Genomic DNA, 27,224 nt, shown 5'->3' with positions numbered 1-27,224 from the left:
AGCCTCTTTTCTTTTCTTATTTTTCGTTACGAGTAATATTACATAGTAGCCTAGTCTGTAGTAGTAGGGCTACATAATAGGCGAAACAAATTTGGGTGAGGGTTGGGTTTGTGTGCTTGTGTGTGTATTGTGGGTGGGGGTCAATTATTCACCCAATGTGGTGCCACTGCGACGCGCGAGGTAAGCACATGTCAACATGCCTCACTTCGCAGCATCGGTCAGCGAGTAGCATTCGTTAACGAACGACACGATCAGCGAGAGAGGGGAGTGTGGAACCATTATTTCAATGGGTCAGTGATTGAGTGATGCGCTTGCTTACCTCATCAAACATGCCGAGTGCATACAAACACTCGCGCGCACACGCACACACACACTTCTATGTTCTTGTTTTTTTTTCAAGTCATGATTTTACTTGAAAAAAAAAACAAAAACACAAAAATAAAAACAAAACAACAAAAAACCAAGCATTCTGCCACTTCTGTGAAGAAATTGAAATAGGGGCGACGGCTTTTACTCAAATTACACACTGAGGGGAATAACCAGCAATATTATAACCTTTCCTGGCAACTCGGGAATAGCGAGAACTCGGAAATAGCGAGTAATCAGGAGTGGACCCGTCGAACTCGCTATTTCCGAGTTCTACTGTATTTGTTAAGGTTAGGTGCTGGACAAAAAATATAAAGTACTTAGAAAAATTGACATTAAGAAATCCTTGTGGAAATGGTGGAGACTAAAATCAAACTTGAATTTATAAAATATCCTTACTGGATAAGAGCAGCCACGATCTGTCCTATTTCCTCCTCCCATGGTATTATCACATCTGCTGATGCCTCCTCACTGTTCCTTGGGGAACTCTCATTAGAATGATGACGATGAAGTGTTAGATGTTCTGAGATACCAAGATGTCTGAAAAAGCAAATTGTTTTTTAAGGGCTTAGTTCTTTTGGGATTTTTTCTCTCTACATTTTAGGAGCAGGAACACGAAAACCGTATTCAAGAAAGTGCATAATAAAAATGGAAGAAAATTAAATTATTAGTGTGCCCCAATATATTAGACAGGTTCATTTGGAAGCAGAATATCTCTAACAACACTGTAGTTTGGTCAGATTTTATTTCCACGAGAGTCAGCAATTGGCCCCAATAGCAAAATTGGTGAGTACTCACAAAACAAGGTCAGGTATTTGATCCAGGTTCAGTTAAGTTCTTTTCTCCTCTGTCCACCTATCTTTGATTAGGAGTTAGGTCTGGCAAAAGGTACTTTGCAATAAACGTTTGTATTTTCTGAAGGATAGCAAGAAACTGTAACTATAACACTAGAAAAACCCAAATAAAATTTCAGTCTTATGGCTCCGAAGACCTATCCTTTTAGGGACAGTTTAAAAGGTACTTTTACATTATTTTATGTACCTTCAATTACTGATCAGTATTTTGTATTATGTGATCTCTCAATTTGTCTGAGAGATAGTAACAATGAAAAGATTTATACATGTAATGAAAAACTCTCTTACTCCAATACATTATTCTCCAACCAATCAATCCATGTGAAAACGATCGGCATAGATGAAGCCTCTTGCCAAAGCTGATTCAGTGTGGTTGATAATGCCTGTATTTGAAGTGATGTTAACCAAGGACAACTGATATAGTAGTCTGGTGGCTGATGGGATGGGTACGAGTGAGGAAATGTGATGTAAAGGTGCATAGGACACAGGTACTTAACATCGAAAGATCCTTCCCATTTCCTACCTGAATACAAAAAATAAATAAATAAATAAATAAATAACAACTCTGATTACAGACAATTCTTCCCCAATTAAAAAAAAAAGTTTATATCTGTTACAGATCTTTGGTGCAATGATTTACAATCTAAGACTTGAGGCCATTTATTAATTTTAAAATATATTACCTGAATAATTTGAAACACTGATAGTCTGCCACAACATCTTTTTAAAAAATAATTAGTTCAATCATTTACAACTTGAAAAGTTCGTAACCACAAATGCAGAACCAGTTTATGTATATATTTGTTTTATTGAATGTAAAGTTTGTTCCTTGTTTATGATTTAAGAATCAGAAGAAAAATTCTGCTTTAAATTTAAAGCATATATAAGTCTCCTGTTTCCGAGCTTAAAAGATCACTGAAATTCTATATCACTGAATCAAGGAAATTATGAGAAATATAAAAGCTTACCAGAAATGGATCTATTCATTTTTACTTTAACATTTTCAGGAAATGTTGGCTGCTGCTCGTTTGCTGCTGCTGCTGCTCCAAGTTGTTCATCCTCATCAAACTAATGTGGCAGGGCAATGTGAACATGGATGAGTTCACAAACAGGTTTTACATTGACAGAAACCTTCGAAGAGAAAAGAGAAATCTATTGAGCTAATTGTACAATAAATTCGGACCTTTCAATCTTAGCCTATGATAAGCAACATTTTAATGTATGTCAAAAATGGATAAATGAACAAACGAAATATAATAAAACAGTATAATATATCATACATACGCACACAAAAAAAACAAACCCACACACACACACACACATATAAATATACATATATACAGTCCATTCCAGATAATCGCAACTCACTTACTTGCAACTTTCGGTTAATCTAAACTCATTTCGCAAGAAACAGAATTAATTCTTTATAAAAGTCACTGGTTTATCGCAACAAACTTCAACCTCAAAAAGTGGCACATTCAAGAAATCAATCAAACAAAATCTCAAGATTAGAATTCATCACAGGTGAAATCATGAATCGAGAGTGGGTGGGGTTTAATGCTACAGTGGTGTGTCACCTCTATTAGAAACAAAAGAAGGCGGGGCTTTGCAGTATGGGTTTGTGCAGTCATCTGTGACCATTAGATAGGAGGAGAGGGAACTGGCATAGTCTAGACAACAGGTAAACGATGACAGTTGTAAAGAGAGACAGCGATATCCATTGTTTTGGGATTGACAACTGTACAATGTGACCAATGAGCTTGGTGAGAGCTTATTGTCTCTCATCCCAGATAATCACTTTGACTCTTACTAATGTTGAGAACAAAAGAGTGAAAGTTAATCCAAGTGGAATAAGATGTCAGTTTGCATCAAAGCTGCTTTTGCTTGTCAAAATCAATACAGGGCTACCATATGGTTTTTGTTTCAATCAAATTGATCAGCCTGTAGTGGACTAAGAACAATGTTTACAAAAACTGGTTGGAGTTTATACACTTATAAACATCTGGCCTGAGCAAGAAAATGAGTCATGTCAAACCCAAAGGAAAATGATGGAATTCGCAATCATAAATTTAAAAAAAAAAAGAAAATAAAATTAATGAGGCCATGAATGGTCCCAAGCCTGTGTAAACTCAGTGGAAAAATGTAAGTTGTAACTCAACTTCCGTTAATCGCAACTTTTTCGTTAATCCCAAGGTGTTGCGATTTCCGGAGTGGACTATATAAGGGGAAGTGGGAAATTAACAAAAAAGAATAAAAAATAATAAACAAAGGACTCCTTTACTCAGAACAAAAGATTAAAACGATGATGATCAAGTGGTCAACTGTGTAAGGACACTGGGCCCTGGAACAAACAGTGTCCGTTGGGCGATGTGGTCTAGTGGTATGAAACTTTCTTTCAGACTGATAGGTTCCAGGATTGCATCCTGCTCTGAACAGCGCAAAGTTGAGTCTTCGGAATGGACTTTTTACTCACATTCTCACCACACCCAGGTGTAAAATGAGTACATCGCAATAAATAGTATTATCTGTGATGAAAAAAATTTCTATATAGCCTTACAAGCAATACATCTTGTCCAACATGACAATTGTTGCTTTTGCCTAGGGACCCTTTGTAAAGCACTTAGAGTATGTTTAATGAATATTGCGCTATAAAAATACTCAAGTTTCATTACCCTTTCCACCAAATCACAAGATCTAACACAGCCATCCAACAAAAAAATCACTTCTGGTTCCCTATGCTTGCAAGTTAAGCTCTCTACCAATGGAGATATCAGGATGGTGTAAATATGATAAAATCTGAGTATGCACAATATATCTGTCTCAATTGCCTACTCGATTTCAATAAAAGGTTTAAGGTACAGCAGTCAAATACTCAATAACTCTGGCTGGCAAAATGATAAAAAATGTTAGAATTAATTAAAAATGCAGATATGTTTGGTTAACGTTAGCCACTTATAATCTATTAGACAAAATATGGTAAGACATAATTATCAATCTCCCACCCTCTTTAATAAAAAAAAAAGAAATTTGAATGATCTATAAAAAATCAAATAGTCTTAAGGCAAAATTTTACCACCGTAAAAGCCAAACCTGTATTTACGGGCACTGTTTATTCCAGTCCCCGGTGTCCTTCTTACACAATTGACCACTTGATCATCATCAATGTTTTAATCTTTTGTTTTGAGTTAAAGAGCGGCTATGTAGTCTTCTGGTATGACTCGCTTTCAGAATGGAAGGCCCTGGGTTCGAGCCTCACTCGGCGCATAGTTGAGTCCTTGGAAAAGGCTCTTTACTCGGGTGTAAAATGAGTACCTGGTCGTTAACTGTCGAAAAAAAAAAAATTAATATCGCCTTACAGGTGTCATGTCTTGTTCTATATGTTACGTGTTGCAGTTGGTCAGGGACCCCTTGTAAAGCGCTTTGAGCACGTTAAGTGGATATTGCACAATATAAATGCTCAAGGAAAAAAATGAAATATAAAATACCAAAACCAATGATAGATCAGAAAATGTGTACACTAGAAAACTCTGATTGTATTTAAGCACAACAAGAGATAACATTATGAAACAAATTTAATAGGCGTGAACGATTATAAGCAGTGAAGGAATTTTGTATGAGTGTTAGTACTAAAAGAATGCCCAATACAGTCAGCTAGTACTGAATGAAATGGAAATATGATTCCAGGTGGCCTGCTGAGGGAATAAATAAAACATTATGAAGTGTACTGAGCATGGTAAACCTGTGGAAACACGCTATATAAATGTACATATTCATCAATAGAAATTTGTGTCAAAGTCGTTTCTCACACATATAATTAATAGATTCCCTTAAAAAAAAAGATCATTAAGATTTTAATATAAGCATATGTCAGGGTATTGTGACAAAACCATGGAAGCACATGTTGACTGATCAGGCCCTTGGAGAGGATAAGCTATAATAGTATAAAGATGTGTGGAAAAAAAAAAAAGTTTTAGAAATAAAGACTGCAGTGAATGGAAGTCAAACATGGGGCCTAGTTTGTGAAGCACCCTCCAACTGGCCATGGTATTCTTATTTGCATGATCAAAAAAGCATTCAGTTCTTTAAACCACTTCTGAATAGATTTGGCAAAATTTAGATAATATACTTACAACAATCGAAGTATGTCCCTGACCGTCGTCGTTTCGTTCAGAGATTGATTTCACTTTGTGATAATCATCAGTGTTGTAAATTGATTGCAAGGCCAAAATCTCATGAAAAAAACAAACAAACAAAATATCATAAGTTCAACATTCATTACAGTGATATGTTGTATTTACATAAAACTGAACTAGAAATAATTAAGACATAGATAATTGGTGGAAAAGATAAAGACAGCACATTCACTTTCTAATCTTTTTTTTGTCAAGAGACTGGAATAATTTACGAAATTTATACATATTCCATAGGTATTTATTCTTTGTACTCTTTATACATTTAGTTTTACTCCTGATCATCTATTGTTTTCTAATTAATCCTTTGTGATATGGTTGCAAATATTTATTGTATTTTCAATCAATCACATGTGTAAAAAGAATCTTCCAAAGGATGAAATAAAGTATGATATTTTATTATTATTCTAATAAGTGGCCGAGTGGTTAAGGCATTGCACTGTGACCTGCAAGGTTCCGGGTTCGAGCAACGCTTCAGACACTTTCGTTTTTTTCCTTGAGCAAGATTATTAACCCCCAATTTGCTCACTTCGACAACATGGGTGATTCCTATTGACATCAGACAACTTGTTTGATGAATTATCTATATTTCTTCCTGGAATGCCTTATGATATCGTGGCGGAAGGGCATGATTATTTTTAAATCTTTTAAAAATGATTATAATTATTATTATTTTGATTACCATTATTATTATTATTATTATTATTATTATTATTATTATTATTATTATTATTATTATTATTATTCTTATTATTATTATTATTATTATATTCGTATTATTATTATCAATATTAATATTAATATTATTATTATTATTATCATTATTGTTATCATTCTTCTTCTTCTTTTTCTTCTTCTTCTTCTTCTTATTATTATTATTATTATCATCATTATTATTACTATAATTATGATAATAATAACAGCAACAGCAAGAACAACAACAACCACCTCCACCACCACCATCATCATCACATCCTTATCATCATCATGATTATCCATTATCATCATCATCATCATCATTATTATTATTGGAGGTATTGTTGTTAGTTGTATATTTTGTGGTTATTGATGAATGAATGAATATGGCTGCGCTGTCTCTATGGACATTTGCCGCGGATGTGTGTGTTACTTCGAGTGTGTCCGTCTGTTTCTAGCATCCAGTTAGTAATTTTTGTTTCCATAAATCTCTGTCCAGTGCAAGTATTCTTAGCTTTTGAAGGTCTTCATGTGTGTTAAGATGCTGAGGCAATTGGATGTTTCCTTGAGTTGTTGAAATCAGTTCTTCTTCTTGTTTCTAAATATATTTGATATTTTTTGAGATCTTGATTCAATGTTGTTGGAAGTGAAGTTGGTGTACACCCTCTGTATTTGGCTCTTTGTTTGAAGTAATCAGCCATCAAGGTTTCTGCTGGAATATTTTCATCTCGCCGGAGCACGTATCCGAATAGTTTCCATCTTTGCTTCTTTATTCGTGTACTGACTGGTTGTTCTCTGCACCTGTCATATACATCCTCATTACTGATTTTGACTGGCCAATGTACCCCAATAAAAAGTCTCAATCGTTTACGATGAAGGGACTACCATTATTGTAACACGCCTTGCAGACTGAGACATTTCAAATTGCTCTGGGTTTTCTTTTTTTTTGTTTGCGCTTATTCACATTTTCAAATCTGGATTTTTATACCAATCTAATCGTGACATTTTAGTCTCCTGAGTGATATAATTATTTCTGATTTTTATCAAAGGACTAGTGTATTATTTGTGAATTTTAGGCTAAATTTTAATAATTTTAAGTATTATTTTATGACAAAGTCATTGTTTATTTTACTACATGTGTTAACGGCGCTCTAACATCGATGCCCAGTATCATGAATCTAGAAAATGAAACACACATCACCATACAGTCTACGGCGATGACAAGTCTTAGGAAAAGAAATGATTGTTTTGAATACATTTTACTCAATGAAAGCGATAGCTTTTGTTATAATTATGAAAGTAAATACAGTCACCGTGTTGAAACAAGAGAACCAAATCATCGATTGAGTCGAGGAGGGATACAAAAACAGAGGGCCATCCCAACACAGTGTGGCCATAGGCCCACCCCGAAAAATAAATCACCACAGCCATCTACCACACAGATTATTATATCACTTATGAGTGAATAGAAATCACTTCCAATTTTAAAAGTGGTGACAATAAACGCTCAGTCCTGCCACAATAAAACTTTAGAGAGTAAACATATAATTGAGGAGAGATCTATTGATGTTCTAATAATAATTCAAACATGGTTAAATGAGAATGGGGATGAATAAATTGTGTCAGATTTAACACCACTCAAACGTACAACTCAGTCATCTCTGAGAAAAGAAAGGAGAGGGGGAGGAATGGCAGTGGTTTATAGGTCAAATTTGACCATTTGGTTTAGATGTAAACAATTTTTCAGCATTAGAATCAATAGGAATGGTCACTGATTTCAAATATGACTCAGTCAAGCTTCATTCAATATATAGACCACCGCCCAGTGCAAAAAAAAAAAAAAAAAGATTAAAAGCATCACTAATTATTGATGAATTCAAGGACTTCCTTCTTCACCTTAACATGAAGTATTATTGTTGGAGATTTAACCCTCTCATGTTCAGATTCTTTTTGGGGGAGTAGATAATGAGTTCCCTATATGGCCATGTCAATTGTGTAGACATCCTTTGATGATATAAGCCTACTCTTTGATATCTGCAGTCACATTTTCGTTTTCTACGGTCACTCATGGCTAAACTCCGCCCAGAAACGATTTCATAGGTCCGTCCATCACCAAATTTCAAACTTTTGTTCTCGTGAGTTCTTAAGTTTTTTGACCGGAGAACGATTGGTTACTGAGCATCTTGACCCTTCAACGATTGGTCGTTCTGACAGCTCACGTGTCAACAGCCGTCAACAATGAATTGAATCATCGTTGAGGCAGTGGAAGACGGCCATGGAATAGTTGCGTCACAATCGCCACTTTGATGAATAAATTATCCAGGCATGGTTGATAGGTAAAAAAGCCAAACTATGTTCTAGTTACATTTGAAAGAAACAAAATATATCACTGATCTCGTCTCTTTGAGATATAAAGAATGATATAAAAATCAAGAAAATTGACTGATAAATAAAAAAGTTGCTAAAAAAAGCTAAAATAAACAAAAGCAATTTTTAAAATAAAATTTATTCGTAAAACAGTTGGTTTTCAACCGATTTTTCTGAAACAAAGACAAATGTACTTCTTTTTTCAAGCTGATTTCAGCAATGTAACTTTCAAATTCCTCAGAATTATATTTTTTACTTTTAGATTTTAGCTTTTAGGCCTACTCAAAAAGGTGTTATATTCCTTGCATAACAATAGCGTAATACATTGACGAGGAGAAGCGTCTTTGTTTCGGTCAGCTGGATAGATAGCCTATGATTGGTCGAAGACTGAAACGCTTGATTCACAATTCTACATGAATGGACAGTGGCGGTAAATCAAAGAGGTGTAACAAATTTATTTACCAACTATTTTTCTTGGTGCTAAAATTACAAAGTAATAATTTCGCATCAGAAAAAATAACTCTGAAGTTCCCATCTCTTTATTACAATAAAATTGATACCTCGATTGACAAAATCGACCCACAAATAAGGGAGTTATAAATTATTCATAATATTTTTTTAAGTTTACAATAATTGTCTTCAAAGTCATTTTTAAACACCAAAGTCGTAATTTTTTACTGATTTGTAACAAACAAAGTGCAATGTCAATGATTTTCACCTGCAAATAAAATAGGATCCAAATCGCAATTTCTGAAACATATTTTCTTTTCTGTCGGCAAATTTATAAAAATCAAAGCTGAAAACATCCTGCAACAGTGACAGGGCCTGTCATTTCCTTCACAACGATTGGATTTTACTTACTGAGGCCAGTTTTGGCTACCCCGCCCATGAATATTATGCCGTTGTCGATTTTTGTCGGGTTGAATCTTAAAGAGTTAAATTTGCACAATGTAGATGATCTTTGTAGTTCAGACCATCATTTAATATCTTTTAAATGACACAAAGACAAAAAATGTAGTTGCTTTGAGAGATTTGAAAATAACTTGACAGGATTATTTAAAGCTGACCTCTCTCACTCTCTAACTACACACTGTGAGAAAGAAGAGATTGTTGAAAATTTTGATAAAGCAGTTATTAGTGTTATTGATAAGCATGCACCTCTCACCTCAAGAACTGTGAACGTCAGAAAAGAATCTCCATGGTACAATTTGAAGATAAAACATATAAAGAAAAAGATAAGAAAGGCGGAGAAGAAATGGAAAGAAATCTGGCCTGACAAATGATAAGGAAATTTACATATCATTCAAACAAAGACTCAAAATGGAGAAATTTAAGGCAAAGTGTATCTCTACTATCTCGATAAGGTTGATAGCATTAAAAATCCAAAGGAGTTTTATAAAATCTCAAATAAGCTTCTAGGCAAAGAGATCAAAACAAGCCTGCCACACCACACTGATGACAAGCAACTTGAAGACCGCTTTGTAGAGTATTTCATGAACAAAATAACAACGTATGGAGCGAATTTGAAACAGACGAAACAGAAGCAGAATATACTTCTTTTTATGATGAACCCTTAATATCTTTCAATGAGATTTCAATAAATGATACAAAGAAAACGGTTCTCTCTAGTCCGAGTAAGTCATGTAAGCTCGACCCATTACCAACATTGCATATAAAGGAGTTTATTGATGAACTTGTACCCTACATCACTGAATTGATTAATCAATCATTAAGGATGGGAGTTATTCCAGATAGCTTCAAGAAAGCATTGTTGAAGCCATTGTTGAAGAAAGTGGGACTTAACAGTGATAATTAAAAAAAACTTTAGGCCTGCTTTGAAACTACCACTCAGTATAAAAATTCTATAAAAGATTGTTCTAAAACAATTTTCATGTCAAACAAAATAAACACGACAAGTGCTATCAATCGGCCTACTGGCAAAATCATAGCACAGAAACTGCATTGATGAGAATCACAAATGACTTGCTGCATGTTATTGGTCAAGGAAAAACCACCATCCTTAGTCTTCTCGAACTTTCTGCGGCCTTTGACCACATTGATCATGCCATACTACTTCGAAGACTACAAGTTACTTTCAGCATATCGGACACTAAATTGCTCTAAATTGGTTTGCATCATATCTTACTCAAAGAACTCAATCAGTTTTAATTGAGGAAGCAACTTCGTCAGAGTGTGACCTTCATTTTGGTGGACCTCAAAGAAACGTTTTAGGTTCAGTCCTTTTCATACTTTACACTTCCCCTCTTGTGAGAGTTTTAGAGCAGCATTCTCTCGCTTTCCATGTGTACGCCGACAATCCCCAGATGTATAGCATGTGTTTGCAGTCCGATATTGTTTCAAAGATAACTGTTTACAAATAATGCATCAACAATGTGATGAGATGATGCAAATAGATTAAAAGTAAATGACGATAAGGCCAAAACCTAATTCATTGCTAGTTCCAATAACAAGACAGATCCATCTATACTGGCACTGACAACCAATGATAATGATAAAATACAACTCACAACATCAGCAAAAATCTCAGCATCGCCTTCGAGAGTGATCTGTCTATGAACAAACATACTAACAATGTAAGAACAAGTTCTATCTGCATGTTAAGAAACATCAGAACAATCGGACCATTTATTAAAAAGGAAACCTTAAACAATTGGTAACATCTTTGACATTCATGAAAATGGATTATTGCAATGCACTGTTTGTTGGTCTCACAAAGGACAAAATAAACAAACTCCAGAAAGTACAGAACATGGCAGTCTGCATTGTACTGCAGAAAGACAGAAAAACTGCAGCCCCCGAATTAGCTCCCATTGGCTGCCAGTGGACCACCGCATTAAATATAATTGTATTCAAATGCTTGGAAGGCTCGTCACCAACATTTCTCTCCAAGCCTCATTCTCACTGAATGCTATAGCCCACAGCAATAGCTTCGACCAACAAATGACCTCAAATTGAAAACAACCCGCTGCTGAGTGAAGGCTGGTGAACACCTCTTTCAGCATTCTGGTCCAAGGTTGTGGAATTTGCTACCACACGAGATACGTTCTTCGTCTTCACTAGAGGATTTCAATCGTCAATTGAAGACATTTTTATTCGGACAGGCTTCCTTTTGATTATGTGTATAATTTGCGCTGTTCATGTACTGTGTTAGGGCTTAATCTTTGTTATGTGGCCAGAGCCCTCCAGATGAAGGGATGTTGGGCGCACTATAAATCTATACCATTATTATTATCATTATTATTAAGGGAGTCCAAGATGTCCAAATTCTTTTTTGGAAGAGCTCATGTACCACAGTTGTACATAAGGACTGGCAGCACTAGTGCTTCGTAAATGCATATTCTTTTATTTTCATTAATGATGGCATATGGTATGAAGTTCTCTGAATACAGTTTGAGCTATCATTTTTCTCCGTTTGATGTCTTCATTCTCATTAATCAAGTTTCCAAGTTTTCTTACATTTTTCCATTCTGCTTGTTTCTTATTAACCACTGTGATTTCTGTTTTGGATTTGTTGACCTTAAGATTATAATGTCACTGAGTATTTGATATTGTTGGTATGTGCTGCTTCGCCAGGTCTGCTGTATCAAACATGATATCAACATCGTCTGCATATTGATGGTATCATTTAAAAGAATTTTTTTTAGGCTTCATTCACCATTTTTCTCTTTCATGTATGTTGCCATCAACATTTTATGATTTATTGACGAAAAGTCAAATCACAACATCATGAAAACCTTTTTATATAATTGCTTATTATCTAAAGGTGGTAATGGGGACAGAAGGAGGAACCATTGGCTTTTGTCGAAATAAATTTAACTTCATCAAGAAATTATAAATTTAATTGTCAGGTTTTCATTTGTTTTGTTTGTTGCTTTAGGTCTCTTCCAACACAATTGAGGTTATATGAGAGACCGCTGAAACAAAAAAACAAGCAATCTAACAAAAATAGTACAAATGTAAATCAAAATCATAACCTAAAGATATCATAAGCTAAATTATAAATAACCAAGAACAAACAGGCAGAAGATTTACAGAAAAAAAAAATATCCCCTGTCAAAAATACAATCACAAACCAAAGAAGCAGGATAGGCTAGTAAAGAGAAGAAGAAACGACATCACTATCGGATCGTACACCCATGCGAACATCATAGGTATATGATTCAAGGGTGATGCTCCCATCCAACCACCCGCAGGTTTTCATTTTCATTTGAAAAAACATTTTAAAAACTGGTGGTAGAACACTAAATAAAATATAATCATGTTAGAATTAACTCATCATAATTGAAGTATTGACAATGGGTGAGTTATCTACCTCGTCTTGTTGTTCCTGCACATTGTCGTCAAGATGAGGGTCCTCCGACTCCATGAATTTAACAATTACAATAATATCTTACTTTTGCTCTTCCCCGCAATATCAAATATCTGAAAACAATTCAAACAATATAGAATATAAAAAAGAATAATTGAGTTGCATATTATAAATAAATTACATTTCAGAATAGAATCATTCATCAGTCAATCCAAGGCCTTCCGTAGACTCCTCATACTAAGGGAAACAATCTAATTAAAGTCTTTTCATATATCATATAAGTAACTCCAATCAAAATTAAAGTCTTCTGGTTTTCCTTAAATTGAGATTTTATAGTCTATATGCAGACTTGCTCTCGTTTTATTAGTTGGCTTACTTAGTCAGTAAACCGAGAGCAAGTCTGCAGTATAGAATCTCAATTTAAGGAAACTGGTAGACTTTAATTTTGATTGGAGTTGTAAACGAAAAATAAAACTTAAACTTCTTAAAAAATATATATTACTATATTCTGGTCAATAAATAATGGCGGCTCTATTTCTCCGAATGCTCAGGAAAATAAACTTGAACTCCATTTCTCCGAATGGTCGGCTAGCTGATGGGTTACGGAAGCGATGTCGAAGCAAAAGTAAATGCTCAGAGTGGACAGGGAATTCTCATGAATCATCAAGCTAGCATTTTTAGGCGCATTGTTGACAAAGACAGATTTTATCAAAAAAAATTGTGCTATCGCGAATACTCCATGGCGCGTTCACTTTTGCATTCGCGTTGCACTATCAAAGAGAGAACAGAAGTAAACCTAAATAACAAAGCTCAAGTCTCAAGATGGGAACCAAGGTTGAAAGACAGGATACCACAAACTCAAGATAGAAGTCTACATCTAACAGAAAGTTGGGAATAAAAGACAGCGCCCAAGCCCAAGCAAAAGAAAAACTAAAAAAAAAAAATGCTTAAACATTCATCATTCACACAGACACTCGCAAATAACCCAAAAAATCTTGAGAACAGAAACTTTTCGGAAAAATAGAGATCAAGTTTATTTTCCCGTGCATTCGGAGAAATAGATAGTCACTTCGATAAATTAGACCTTCCATAAGCTACTACATCCCAAGTATTCTTGTCTATCTAGTAGGGGGTTTGGGAGGGGGGAAACTTTTTTTTTAAAGTCTCCCCCCTCCCAAACCCCCTACTAGAAGTTCTAGTGTAGGGGGTTTGGGAGGGAGGAGACTTTAAAAAAAAAAGTTTCCCCCCTCCCAACAAACCCCCTACTTGGGATGTAGTAGTAGTAGCTTATGGAAGGTCTCCCAAATCATAAAGTATAAGGCATAGGCCATTAGGCATGAATTCTAATTCAGACACTGAGCCATTGAGTCTACGGCAGTGAGATCATATTTTTCATATTTGAATAAAGACATGAAGTAGAAAAAGCTTTACAAAAACGTTGCATTATCCGTTCACTTTACTTCACAAAGTGAAAGTGAAATCACTTGCAATCATATGCGTTGCACTTGTTGACGAAATCAGCAGAGTGGGGCAACCAACTACAACAAACCATAGCAGTCGGAAGTAGGTATAGAAAGTGGACTCCCACAGTTAAGAGCTCGCAAAAGAGGCTCACGTATGGTGCCAGTCACGGCGGTGGTGAAGAAGCCAAGCGCCCCACTATTTTACCTTTATGTATGTATGTATGTATGACTGTATGTACGTGAATCGGAAATACCAAACACACGCACACTCATGCACACGGACACACACACACACACACACATACATATATACGGTATATATACGTATATAACCCATCCACTCATCCATACACACACATACAAGCATAAATACATACATAATGACAAGAAATGAAATGAGTAGGAAAGTGCCAAAAGATAACAGAATAAACACTTCGCGGCGGCGTTGGGGGCTCGAACCCGTGACTGGTCTGGCGGGGAGATCGTGACTCAACCGTATGAGCTATCCACGACACATCATACATACAGACATACATACCAGGAACGTGCGGTGACCTTTTTCCATTGGCAAACATATTTAATTGCTCACGACATTATAAAAAAAAAAAATCACAAACTTAGGCTTGTCTAACATTCACTATCCACATGCTCCACATTTAGTGATAAAACAATAGGCCTATCAGTGCTAACGACAAGACATCCACAATCAATCATTTAAAATGAAGTCAAGACTTCATAAAATACTCAAACAAAAAACTACAAAGTTCGCATACTATCACACACGCACACAGACACACACACACGCACAATACATACACGCGCAACCTCGTGCTGAGATGGAAGGCATGGCCTTTTATAAGTATGGCCTCTCTATAGATAGTATGCACTTAGCTAAGAAGCTCATAATGCAGTTTAGTGAGAATTACCGTACTCATAAACGCGGATGACAAAATACAATAATAAAGACCAGATTGACGTCAACTTCATTCTATCTATAAAATTGCCATACAGATTTTTGTCAACTCTGGTCGTGACTTTTTCTTTCCTTATATAGCGGTGATGGGAAGCAGATTTTCGTCTGCTTGTCTCTATTACAGTCCACTCAGGATAATCGCAACACCTTGGGATCAGCGATAATCCGAAGTTGCAATTAACCGAAATTGATTTTCCAGTCCACTATCGCAACATTTTACACATAATATATGGTAAACTCAAACTCAAACCAGTTGTTGTAAACATTGTTCGTAGTCCACCACAACATGAGCAATAAGATTGAAATAAAAACATGTGGCAGCCCTGAATATATTTTTTCAAACAAAAGCAGCTTTGATCAAGTCGACATCTTATTCAGATTTTATTAAATTTCACTCTTTTGTTCTCGACATTCTAAGAGTCAAAGAGATAAGCCGTGATGAGAGACTTTAAGCTCTCACCAAACTCGGTCACAAAGCACAGTTGTCAATCCCAAAACACAGGATATCTCTTTACAACTGTCATTGCCTACCCGTTGTAAAAAACTATTCCAAGACCCTTTGCCTCCTATTTAACGGCCACAGATGACATCACGAATCCATACTGCAAAGCCCCACCCTCTTTTGTCTATAATAGAGTGGTGACACACTAATGTAGCATTAAATCCCGCTCACTCTCGATTTTTCAACCTGTCACGATTTCTTCCACGATAAAATTTAATCATATTTTGTTTGATTGATTTCTTGAATTTACCACTTGTTGAGGGCAAAAATTTGTTGCGATTAACCGGTTTGTTGTTACAATTAACCGGTGACTTTTATATAAAATGAATTCCGTTTCTTGGGAAATGTTGCGATTATCCGGAGTGAACTGTATTAGCCTATTAGGTTGAGATCATGGCGTACTAAAAGAGTCATATTATAGTAGGGCTATGGTTGAGATGAAATAGGCATGCTAGTGGAACCGTCGCGTCATACCAAGCCGTTGAAGAGGCCATAAGCACAATACAATCTGCACCTCGTGCTTTTTCTTCTTCCTTGACTATTAGGTTATTAGGCTACTACTACTATTCCCGATTTACCATTAAAATTTATGGCTGCTTTGGTTTAAACTTATGAATATTTTGTAGATGTTCGTCTTATATTTCTCTGCACTATTGTAGTTATAGGCAATGCACTTGAAAGTCCAGGAAAAGCAGTGCTTACTGTGCTTCGATGGACAGCACGTGCCCTGTGATACATACATACAAGCACACACACACACACACACACACAATATATATATATATATATATATATATAAATATATATATATATATATGTATATATATATATATATATATATATATATATATATATATATAATATGTATTAATACCGGATAGGGAGACTTTTGGTACCCCTATTAGTTCATTTTACAGTACTTTACCAATAGGGAGACCAAAATCCGGTCCCCCTATTGATTTGACCTCTAGCACATTCACTTTTCTATTTTTAGTTTAAGGTTGTCAACCCAACCGTCAAGGATATATAATTGTAAATCATAGTATTGAAGTTATTTGTTAAACACCACAGTAAGAAGAGTTATGCCTAAATTTTCACGTTGGTCAATAAGGTGACCGCCTGAAAAAAGTACAATAGGGGTACCAGTGTTTTCATCGATATATTTCAATAGTGAGGCAATATATCTTTCCGAAATTTTCTCTAAAATTCTAGAGCATTATATGGATTTTTATAGTAATGAAAACCTAATATAAAATTGTGTGAAAGTTGATGAACTGAGGAATGAACAAGATATACGAATTATAATCTATTTTTAGAAACAGATTTATCGAATCTTGGTCCGGATTCTTATCTTGGTGACAAGAGACAAGCAAACATAGTAACTCTTTTTTTCGTGAAACGTATGTTTAGTCAATTTCGCGCATAAAGAGGCACTCGGCACTCACTCACTCTGCAAGTCGGTAGTAGGTGGTTATCAGTTATCAGCTCGGCCTTTAGTTCTTAGTCAAACGCTTCATCAAACCCATTATTGAGTAGCATGTTGATGCCTGATGCCAGTTGAAGCCATCTCGACGTCGTGAAATGGAGCATCTTCTGTCATAGCAGTAGAATCGTCAGATGCCGCATTTAAATCCTCCATTCCAGGCGTTGCTGTTGCCATATCGATCTTCGAAATGATTTGGTCTAGACGTCAAGTTGACCCGTTCTATGTCTGAAGAGATTTTAAAGTGCAATACCTAACATTATAACTTGATCTACAAAAGAGTCTTTTTAAATGAACCGCTGTGTTTCTATATTTTTCAAGAACCAAGGATATCTGATAACCACTGACTACTGACTTACAAAGAGAGTGGCCGACGGACGTCCTCTCTATAGCCGCAAGTATTTTTTCGTCACTTGCTGAGTTCCAAACTAGACGTCTATGGCATCGTGGGGTAAATTGATGCTGGAGGCATCATTGAAGAGACACCGAGATAATTATAATGGTAAGTTATTGGCCATTCTTATTACATCACAGTTGATTTAAGATTTTCAATAGGGTAGACATCACACACCGATTGATGATTGTCACTTGTCAGTCAGTCATTTGGAAGTGGAGTCAGATAATTCGGGAACTTCTGTAGACTGTAGATTCACACTAGTGAGTAAGATCTGTCGTTTACTACTAATACTACTACTACTACCACTACTACTTTTAGTTTTAGCGCTATCCAACTCAACACTTCTCGTGTTTATTTTATTTTGGCAAAACTAGAATGGATTTTTGAAAAGAATATAAAATAATTTAAACTTAAACCTGTCTTTGCATCTTGCTTTATGCATACAGTATGCCATATCACAGCCATCACAAAATCATAGTTTAATGTTGAGAATATGCTATTTCTTTTGTAACTTCAGATCAGAGAGATTTGAGCTTTAAAAATCCTGAAAAATGTCTTGCTGTCAATCCAGACAACCCTTTTGATGTGATCTATGATGTTCATGGTAAGAATGTAATTTGATGAGGAAATGAATAACATTTAGGTACACATAGTTTGCTTTTTTTTTTTTTTTTTTTGAGTCATGATGTGTAATACTATTACAGTCAACTCCGGATAATTGCAACTCATTTAATCGCAACTTTCGGTTAATCACAATATTTCCTAAGCAATGGAAATAATTCTATATAAAAGTCACTGGTTAATTGCAACAAACTTCGGTTTTTTAAAAAGTGGTAAATTCAAGAAATCAAACAGTATATCATGATTAAATTTCATCATGGATGAAATCGTGACAGGTTGAAGAATCGAGAGTGAGCAGGATTTAATGCTACAGTAGTGTGTCACCACTCTGTTAGAGTCGAAAGAGGGCGGGGCTCTGCAGTATGGGTTTGTGACGTCATCGGTGGCCATTAAATAGAAGAGGGGTGGGGCTGGTCATAATCTTGACAACAGGTTATAAATGACAGTTATAAAGAGAGACTGAGCGATATCCTTTGTTTTAGGATTAACAACTGTGCATTGTGACCAATGAGTTTGGTGAGAGCTTATTGTCTCTCATTAAGGCTAATCTCTTTAACTCTGACAAATGTTGAATTGTTGAGAAAAAAGATTGAAACTTCTTCCAATCTGAATAAGATATCGGCTTGCTTCATAGCTGCTTTTGGTTGACAAATCTACACGGGGCTGCCATATGGTTTTTGTTTCAATCAAATTGCTCTATATGTGGTTGACTAAGAATATTATTTACTGGTTTGAGTTGACAATAAATGTGTAAAATGTTGAAATAGTGGACAGGAAACTGAATTTCGGTTAATCCCAACATTTTCGATGATCCCAAGGTATTGCGATTATCCTAAGTGGACTGTACCTGAATCTTGAACGAAAAACTATCATATGGATATGATTATAGACAGATTGGTTTCTGGAATTATATTTCCGTCCTCCCTTGCCAACTCTGACGTTCTTGAAATTTAAAAGAAAATAGCCAGAAGGTTTCGGACTTAATTTTCTTTTTTTTTCCAAAGGACAATAGTCATAAGGTAAATAATTTTTAAAAAATCCTTTTACAGCATAAGATGGCATGATTTTTTGTTTAAGAGTTTAGAGAAAAACTTGCACATGATAGTCTTCAGCTTTTTTTTGTTGTTTTTATTTTCTATATAGACTCCAACTCAGAGCCTGAAAGTGATGCAGAACAAAGTTCCATATCACATGATTCATTTGTGGTAAGTATGTACATTAAAATAAAATCATAACATTTGTATAGCGTTTATCCACAGTTGGCACCATGCTCAAAATGCTTCACATCACCATATTTTGTGGTGGACAAAACACATTTGCCACAAAAGATGAGACCTGCAGTCTGTTAGGCGCAATACAATATTTCAGGACAAGGACAACACTGTTTTACACCAGTGAGATCTCCTAGTTTTTTGTTGTTAAAAATTTTTCTTTGCAGTGGACTTCGCCAACAATAACACTATTTTAAACCTTCCTCGTTATATTTTGAAGTGATATTCATTGATGAGCCTTTCACATTTGAAGTCGTTTGTTTTTTATTTGACAAAATGTGAAAATGATGCGTTTCCAGGAAAAATTAAAATAGCTTCTGTTGGGATTATACTTTTGATCTCGCATTTTGTCCAAATTCTCTTGCATCGTAATGTTTATCAACTTTTTTTGTTAACTATATTGCAGTTGCAAGGTTAGGAAGTTCATATTGTTGCAATGACAACCGTTTATATGTCCAGAATCGTAGTGATATAAAAAATTGTTTTGTAGTTGTTGGTCCTGGTGTAGGATTTAAAGAGTTGGTTAAAAACGGTTTACTGAAACCCTGGTTGGTGTATCTATATTTATCCAAGCACAGTTGAACATATTAAATACTTAGACAATATGTCTGCCTTTCTCAACTCTTTTTTATTATACTTGCATTATTAACCAGCTAATTGTTTAGTTGGATTATTAAACAATGGCTCTTCATGTTTATTGTCAACATGAATAAATTGATTGATCTGTCATCTTTTCCACAAAATATACAGGGTCCCGATTTTGTTGCTGACTCCGAGTCTGATTCCTCTACGTACTCTGTGAGGTACCCAATGCTGAGTACATCATTGTCTCTGGAACCTAGTGCTCATTCCCCAACTCAGTCAGAGCCTCATCCACAACTATCACAGACTGAACCTCGTTGCCAGTCTGGGACCCAGGTTCAACCCGAATGCTATACACTTGCAAACCAACGTGTTACGTGCAATGGTGAGTCATTTTTTTGTCATTCTTCTCCTTTGATATTTGTGGGATCAATTTTAATTTACCCATTCCTTTTAAAAGAAAACTTCCACCCCCTCCATGGTGCTGCATTTGTGTTATTGCATTTTTTTCTGTTTTGGCAGTGCTGCGTCGCAAAATACGCTACCATTTACATAACAAGCACAAATCCAAATTTGATAGGGTGGACATCTTAGAATCTGAAACCCCAATGTGTGAGTGATATCAGTGAAACCAGCCATAAAAATGTTCATGTTTATTTTATTGGGGTTTTTTTTGTCTGTAATAGACTTAAATTGCTTGTATTGTAAGTGTTAAAATGTTTTTTTTGTTACAACCCATCTATATATTAAAACTGTTTCTTTGTATTTCTATGATGCTTAAGGCTTTTTTTCACAGACCAGCTGGAAACTTAACGAGAATCAGAGTAGATAACATTTTTATTAATCTTGCAACCTAAACAGTATATGATGATTGGGAGCATTTAAAGAAAAGCACATTTTCTTTTTAATTTGTCGGTACTAAAATTATACTTTGATAATGTCTGCTGTGCTACAAACCCTTTTGACTTCCAGGTTCAATATTTTTCTTTATTCTAAAATTCTTGGGTGTCCTTTCAATGACAACTGAGATCATTAAAATTCAGCTCACAACATGATGTGTGTAGATTTGATGAAAACATATGTTCGAGTTGAGAAGCAGTGTTCACGAACTTGCTGATCGTTTTTACTAGCATTTATTTTCCTAACTTACCTGTGTCAATTAACAAAGGCAAGACTCAAATATTTTCTATCTGAACAGTGTGTTTGTTATTGAAATATTTCCGGCATATACATGTCATATTTCATTCCCACAAAATATAAATCAGGATTAAGTTGTCTGGGCATCAGCATCGTTCAGGCAGTTGGGGGGAAGTCTTTAAGGAATTAATGAAGCCGATGCTCAACCGGTCTGGAGGACGTTTGATTGATGTCGGCTGTTTGTTCTGCCAGCCGGTGATGTTTTCTCACTCCCTCAATGACAAAGAAAGTCATTGTTATGACTATGAACTATAGTCTATTATTACTTTTGTTACTATATTAATTGTTACTTATTGCCGCTACTGTTATTATTATTATTATTATTATTATTATTATTATTATTATTATTATTATTATTATTATTATTATGATATTGCCTTCATTGCATTCTATTACTATTATTGATATAATTAATTTCTGATTGTTGTAAATAATTTATGTGAATTGAATTTTGTCGATTGGCCAAGGGCCTACAATAAACTGAAATGAAATGTTAGTCTTTGGATAGGACTTGGGTCTATTCTTGATTGCTTTTCCGCCTGGGTCGAGTGAAGCATTTGGAGTAAATTTTGTTGCTCAACGTAAAAAACATGACGCTTACCATTCCGCTGATACTGATCCCTCCAAGGGGTGGTTGGGGAAAAACCTAAAATTCTTTTGACATTCTGTCTGATTTTTCGCTGAAACAACAAAGGACAATCTATGTATTCAGATGAGACTTCAATGTGTTACTATTCCGATTTATGTTCATATTTTGATTATAATGAAGAGGGAACCCTGAACCCAGTGAAGTGGGTGGATTGATCTATTTATTTCTATTTCAAAACAAAAATATGGCGTCTTTTCACTGGATTTGTTATGTGGCAGAGGTCTCCACAAATCTAACATACCTCTTCCAAAGGAATAGATGGTAGAAAAGTATATAACAAGAAGGAATTATGACAGTTACTTGTCCAGGCCTTAAATATTTGGAATGCTATTCCTCTCTATCGCTGTCATGTAGCTGATGTGCATACGATCTGTCTATTGATTTATTTTCATAGTTCATAGCATGATGTGCTTTATTTTCTTCTTTTTTTTCCAGAGAAATACAAAAAGCCAAGGAGACCCTGTCCATACTGTGGACAGTTGCAAACAAAACTCTCAAGGCATTTGATGAGGAAACACAAAGATGAGACAGAAGTTACAGAGGCCATGAAACAGCCTGTAAAGGAAAGGGATAGAACAATGGAGAATCTCAAGAAAAAGGGCATTTTTTATTCAAACACTAGAAACAATTCAATAGTTATGCGTGAGAGAGCACAAGGGTCACATGAAGTTGTTATGTGTGCTGGCTGTAAGGGGTTTTACTCTGGACGTAGGGTTTATGAACACAAAAAGAAATGTAGTACTGAGCATGCTCTGTGTACTGGGGTTGTAAAATTTTATCCCGTGGCTCCCAATGCAAGTAAAGAAATAAAGGAGAATATTCTTGACAAATTTCGGAATGATGAGGTGGGAAATTTGTGTCGATCAGACAAAGCTATAGTATTGTTAGGAACAAAATTGTGGAGTAAAAGTTCAAAGAAGGAGAGAAAAGTTATAATGAGTGATTTACGCATCTTAGGAAATTTGATTTTAAAAACTAGGAAGAGAACAAATCAACCTTCTTTCTCTGGAGAGGACTTGGTGAAGCGTTGTAACTTTAATGAAATATCGCAAACCATTTCTGAAATGACTTTGAAAGAGGATGGGACATTGAAAGCAGGCTTGAAGCTTTCAATTGGATTTATATTGAAAAAGTTAATTAATTTCTTAAAAGGGGAATATATAATGCAAAACAAAATGGAAGAATCCGCAGAGATAGATTTGTTCAAAGCTGTCCTGGATTATAATTGGGATAGTATTTTTTTTACAGCCAGAGTTCAATGTGAAGCAAAGAGAACAAATTTGAGAAAACCCAAAGAGATGCCATTAGAGAATGATATAAAGAAGCTACGGCAATTTATTACTGAAGAGATGGTCCGTATTTGTGAGGATGATTATCAATTATTTGATTCACATATGTTTGTTAGGCTTTGCAATGTCATCGTAGCTAGGCTTACAATGTTTAATGCGAGGAGAGGCGGAGAACCCGCAAGGATGTTGTTAAAAGACTGGAATGATGCAGATTCAGGTGTATGGGTTGATCCCCAGCTTGTACAACATGTCACTGATCCTCTGGAAAAAGCGTTACTTGAGAAGTATAAGCTGGCCTATCAGTCTGGAAAGGGAAGCAAGATGTTGGTCCCTGTGTTGATACCCAATGACACAATTCAGCCTTTAAGGAAACTTGCACAGGAGCGTAAAGCTGTTGATATTTCAGACAACCCATTTCTTTTTCCAAATACAGGAATATCCAAAGATCATGTAAGTGGTTACATTGCCATCAAATATGTCACTTCCTTAGTAAAGGATTTAGAGAAACCCCAGTTGTTAATAGCTGATAAATTCAGGCACCGAGCTTCGACATTATTTGCCTTACTTGATGTCCCACAACACGAGAGAGATGTCTTCTATCGACATATGGGACACAGTGAATCAATCAATCAAAACATTTATCAGTGTCCACTTGCAATACGAGAAATAACAGAAGTTGGTCATTTTTTGGGTCAAATTGATAACTCAGCATCGGTCACTGGGGAAGGAAATTGTAACATTGAAACAAATGACTTTGTAGTGAATAGAGACTCAAATGCAAATTTTGGAACATCCATAGTAACAGCTGCAAATCAAGAAGAAATATTTGATGGTGAAGCAGGAGTGCCAAATCAGCTTACGTGTTCTTCAAAACAAACTGAACCCAAGAGGAATTCAAGCAAAAATCGGAGATACATGTCATGGTCAGATGAGGATACAGATAGAGTCAAGTCATATTTTAAAAACTTTGTCGAAGATGTTTCAGCACATGGTTCAAGGGGATCATTACCTAGAAAGTCTGAAATTATTCTGTTCTTAAAACACCACAGGGTATTTTCACAAAAAGGAATCCCTGAAGGTACACTAATTAGTTTGGTGAAGACAAAGATTTTTAATGAAAGAAATAAATATAGAAGGGAAAGAGCGTTTCAATCGGTGTAATGACAATCATGAATTTGATTTGTATTACATTCATTGTATTGTATAGTGTTATTGACATATTTTGGGGGTTTACAAAAACGTTTTATCTTTATATAGTACAATCTGTTCATCATTGCAATATCCTTTTTTATATTATATGAACATTCATTTGCTCAGCTTGAGAGACAAATGCTTTGTAGAACCATAGCTGTCAACCGTTCTGTTAAAAACGGATTTGTTCCGTATTTGACTTCCTGAGTCAGTAAGTGCTTATTTTAGTTCAAAATCCGTATTTTGTAATTTTTGACTAATTTGTGGTAAAAAAGCCATGTGAGCCTAATGAATTATTATTATTGATCCATTATTATTACTATTACTACTACTACTATTGTTGTTATTATTATTATCATTATTATTGGTGTCCAGTGAGAGCATAATCTCCATTTGTGTAGCTCTTTAATTTGAATTATGCCTCTATCATAAATGATTTTCAACAATTAAAAAAGTTCCATTCGTTTATATGACGCCTGTATTTTACTCAAACCTTTCATAATGTATTGGAGATTTGCATAGGATATGGATGTTAGCCTCGATATACTTTGAATATTCTAAGACAGTATTGATACTTTCACTATTTGTTACAAATATTATTTTAATTAAGAATAAAATTAAATCCACCTTTTTGATTGGAAGGTATTCAATAAGAAAATCAATTGCTTATATTGATTAAAGATGACAATGATTATTTCCCTTTATTAATTTATGAAATATATAAATTTAATCCCTTTAAAAACATCTTCATCTGATTTTAATTTTTTTTTTTCAAGCAAGCTTTTGTAACGGTTTAGGTTCAAGAAAAATAAGTATACTCCATTTTTAGGTGTGTTTATCTTGTCAAAGTAAAGAAGTAGGAATTCTCTAATATTTAGAGGTGCATTTTACTATAACTACTATTATAGTATACTACTTACAGACCATTATGTTGCATGAAAGAAAACATATATGCAATCGTCTACTTTTTATCTGAACTCACCTAATTTTTACCCCAAAACGCCCTCTCAAGTGATGTACCAGGTTGGTAGTTATGCATTTCTAACCATCTTAAGTTATTTCATTTATTTTACAATTGTGCTTCTTGTGTATTGGTCCTTATCAAAGTTGAGGCAGTTGAATTCTTTCTTTATATTGTCCGTTCTGAATTTTGATCTCATTGTGGAAAGCTCCCATAGCGGGCAGGGAGGTACACACTGTGTCTTCTATCCCCTTATATCTGTTTTCCAACATGCTTTCAGTCTTTGTCTTGGAATGAGATTACTTGTTTTTTTCCTGGCCCTCGCCGGAGTCCTAGCTGGGAGGGAAGCAGTCAAATGCATATTTATTGTTTTGGGAGATGATATTTTTTTCCTTGTAAATCATCTCTCTGTTATGTATTATTACTATATTTGTTATTTTTTAATGTATAATGTAAGCATTTGAGTGTGTTCCTCTTTGTTGGATTTTGTTCTTGTGTCCGGATAAGACTTATAGGTGATCTCAAACTAAGTACATTGGTGATACGCTCTTGGAATCTACATCTGATCCCTATTTGTTCCCAGTTCCCCTATGTCTTACTTTCTCTTGGATGCTTCAACTGTAATTCTAGAACTTTTTACTATCCAATTTTCTTCCTTTTTACTGGCGCTGATATAACCTAAATGTGTTGCAAGCGCCGTAAAACCCTTAAAAACAAAACAACAATCATTGTGGAAAGTGTCATTTTAACGATTCAAATGTGCTGGTACTAAACCCGATAATTGAGCAACATTTGGACTAGCCTCTGTCATCTCAAACTTGTTAGTGTTAGTAATAGTAATTAAAAAGGCTGACTTTTATATGTTGCGATTCGATGAAGGGGGGGGGGGGGGGGGGGGCTTCGGCACACATCGTCCCTCATCCCGGGCCAAATGAGCGTTCCTTATTTTATTTTTGAAAAGTTGGCAGCTATGTAGAACTATCTGAAAGAATCAGATATGGCAGAATAAAAAGTCTTTCTACTAACCCTAACTTAATTGGCCAATGTAGCTTTATGTTCAGCATTTTCTAGATACCTAATGTAAAATTTCACTATTCTTTTTATGATAATTTTAAGAGTTGCAATCTTTAGAGGCGACTGTCAAGAAATGACACCTCTGTGCATTTAATTTCATTCTTTCTTTATCCCCTCATCCTTAATCAGAATAATAATAATTAATAATGAAAAAAAATGCAGCAACGACAGCTTAGAACGGCATAAAGTGCTTAAGAATTATTTTTTTTTGCATTAAACTTTATTCAAACGATTTTCAACACTTTTGCTTCACAGTTTATGCTTTTTAACAAATGCAATTAAGCAACTTACCAGCAACAACATATTGGTTTGTTATCATTTGAGGGTTTTATCAGTAAAACTGTTTCTATCCTTTTATGTTGCACTGTACACATAGCAAACTTCATGCTTTTATTTGGTGACCAAAGACTTATGTGATACAGTGGATGAATGTTTGTGATGGCTTTTGGAACTGAAATAAACCTGCAATATGATTTGTAGACTTCTATCGTTATGTATCATTTTTCGGTCAAATGTAAATGTAATTTTACACGAGCTTGATGTATCATAAAACCCACAATGAGCTCAACGTGCAGCTGGTAGTACATTTATATGGACACGAACAGAACAACGTTGTTACAATTCAGTAACGTACTCCAATTAACACAAGTGAGACTGTAAATGAGACTTTTACAATGACTCTGCATCGCCACAAATATAGATTCGAACCCTGGCAACTCGGGCGTCAGACGAACTGTCTACCACGAAACCAAAGCAAGCATTGTGCAA

General features: G+C 35.2%; 1 protein-coding gene and 1 pseudogene across 2 annotated transcripts in view; one reads left to right on the top strand and one right to left on the bottom strand.

Moving 5' to 3' along the window:
* The window catches only part of LOC144962428 (E3 ubiquitin-protein ligase RNF14-like), a 37,088-nt pseudogene extending 20,869 nt beyond the window's left edge, over positions 1-16,219 (bottom strand). Inside the window, exons 1-6 of the transcript XR_013643477.1 lie at positions 14,235-16,219; positions 12,807-12,916; positions 5,351-5,449; positions 2,189-2,351; positions 1,509-1,743; positions 766-906 (exon numbers count right to left, since the gene is read on the bottom strand). The product of XR_013643477.1 is annotated as an E3 ubiquitin-protein ligase RNF14-like (transcript). The remainder of the gene's footprint in view (positions 1-765; positions 907-1,508; positions 1,744-2,188; positions 2,352-5,350; positions 5,450-12,806; positions 12,917-14,234) is intronic.
* A 944-nt stretch (positions 16,220-17,163) lies between these two features.
* LOC144962427 (uncharacterized) lies at positions 17,164-26,935 on the top strand. Its single transcript, XM_078895369.1, has 5 exons — positions 17,164-17,726; positions 18,139-18,225; positions 19,386-19,447; positions 20,264-20,480; positions 22,377-26,935. Exons 1-5 carry the CDS (start codon positions 17,663-17,665, stop codon positions 24,389-24,391), a joined length of 2,445 nt encoding a protein of 814 aa, XP_078751495.1. The 5' UTR covers positions 17,164-17,662; the 3' UTR covers positions 24,392-26,935.
* Positions 26,936-27,224: the final 289 nt, after the last annotated feature.

The sequence above is a fragment of the Berghia stephanieae genome, chromosome 1 (assembly GCF_034508935.2).
Source record: "Berghia stephanieae isolate SIO BIC M18660-M18661 chromosome 1, UCSD_Bste_1.3, whole genome shotgun sequence".
NCBI lineage: Eukaryota > Metazoa > Mollusca > Gastropoda > Nudibranchia > Aeolidiidae > Berghia > Berghia stephanieae.
This window is presented reverse-complemented; position numbering and strand designations above follow the sequence as displayed.

What these genes read in the sequence shown, in the direction of transcription:
- LOC144962427 (XM_078895369.1), top strand. Translation starts at nt 17,663, where the DNA reads ATGGCATCGTGGGGTAAATTGATGCTGGAGGCATCATTGAAGAGACAC. An exon ending in ACACCGAGATAATTATAATG is followed by an intron (nt 17,727 to 18,138) that starts GTAAGTTATTGG and finishes TTGTAACTTCAG; the next exon opens with ATCAGAGAGATTTGAGCTTT. An exon ending in TATCACATGATTCATTTGTG is followed by an intron (nt 19,448 to 20,263) that starts GTAAGTATGTAC and finishes CAAAATATACAG; the next exon opens with GGTCCCGATTTTGTTGCTGA.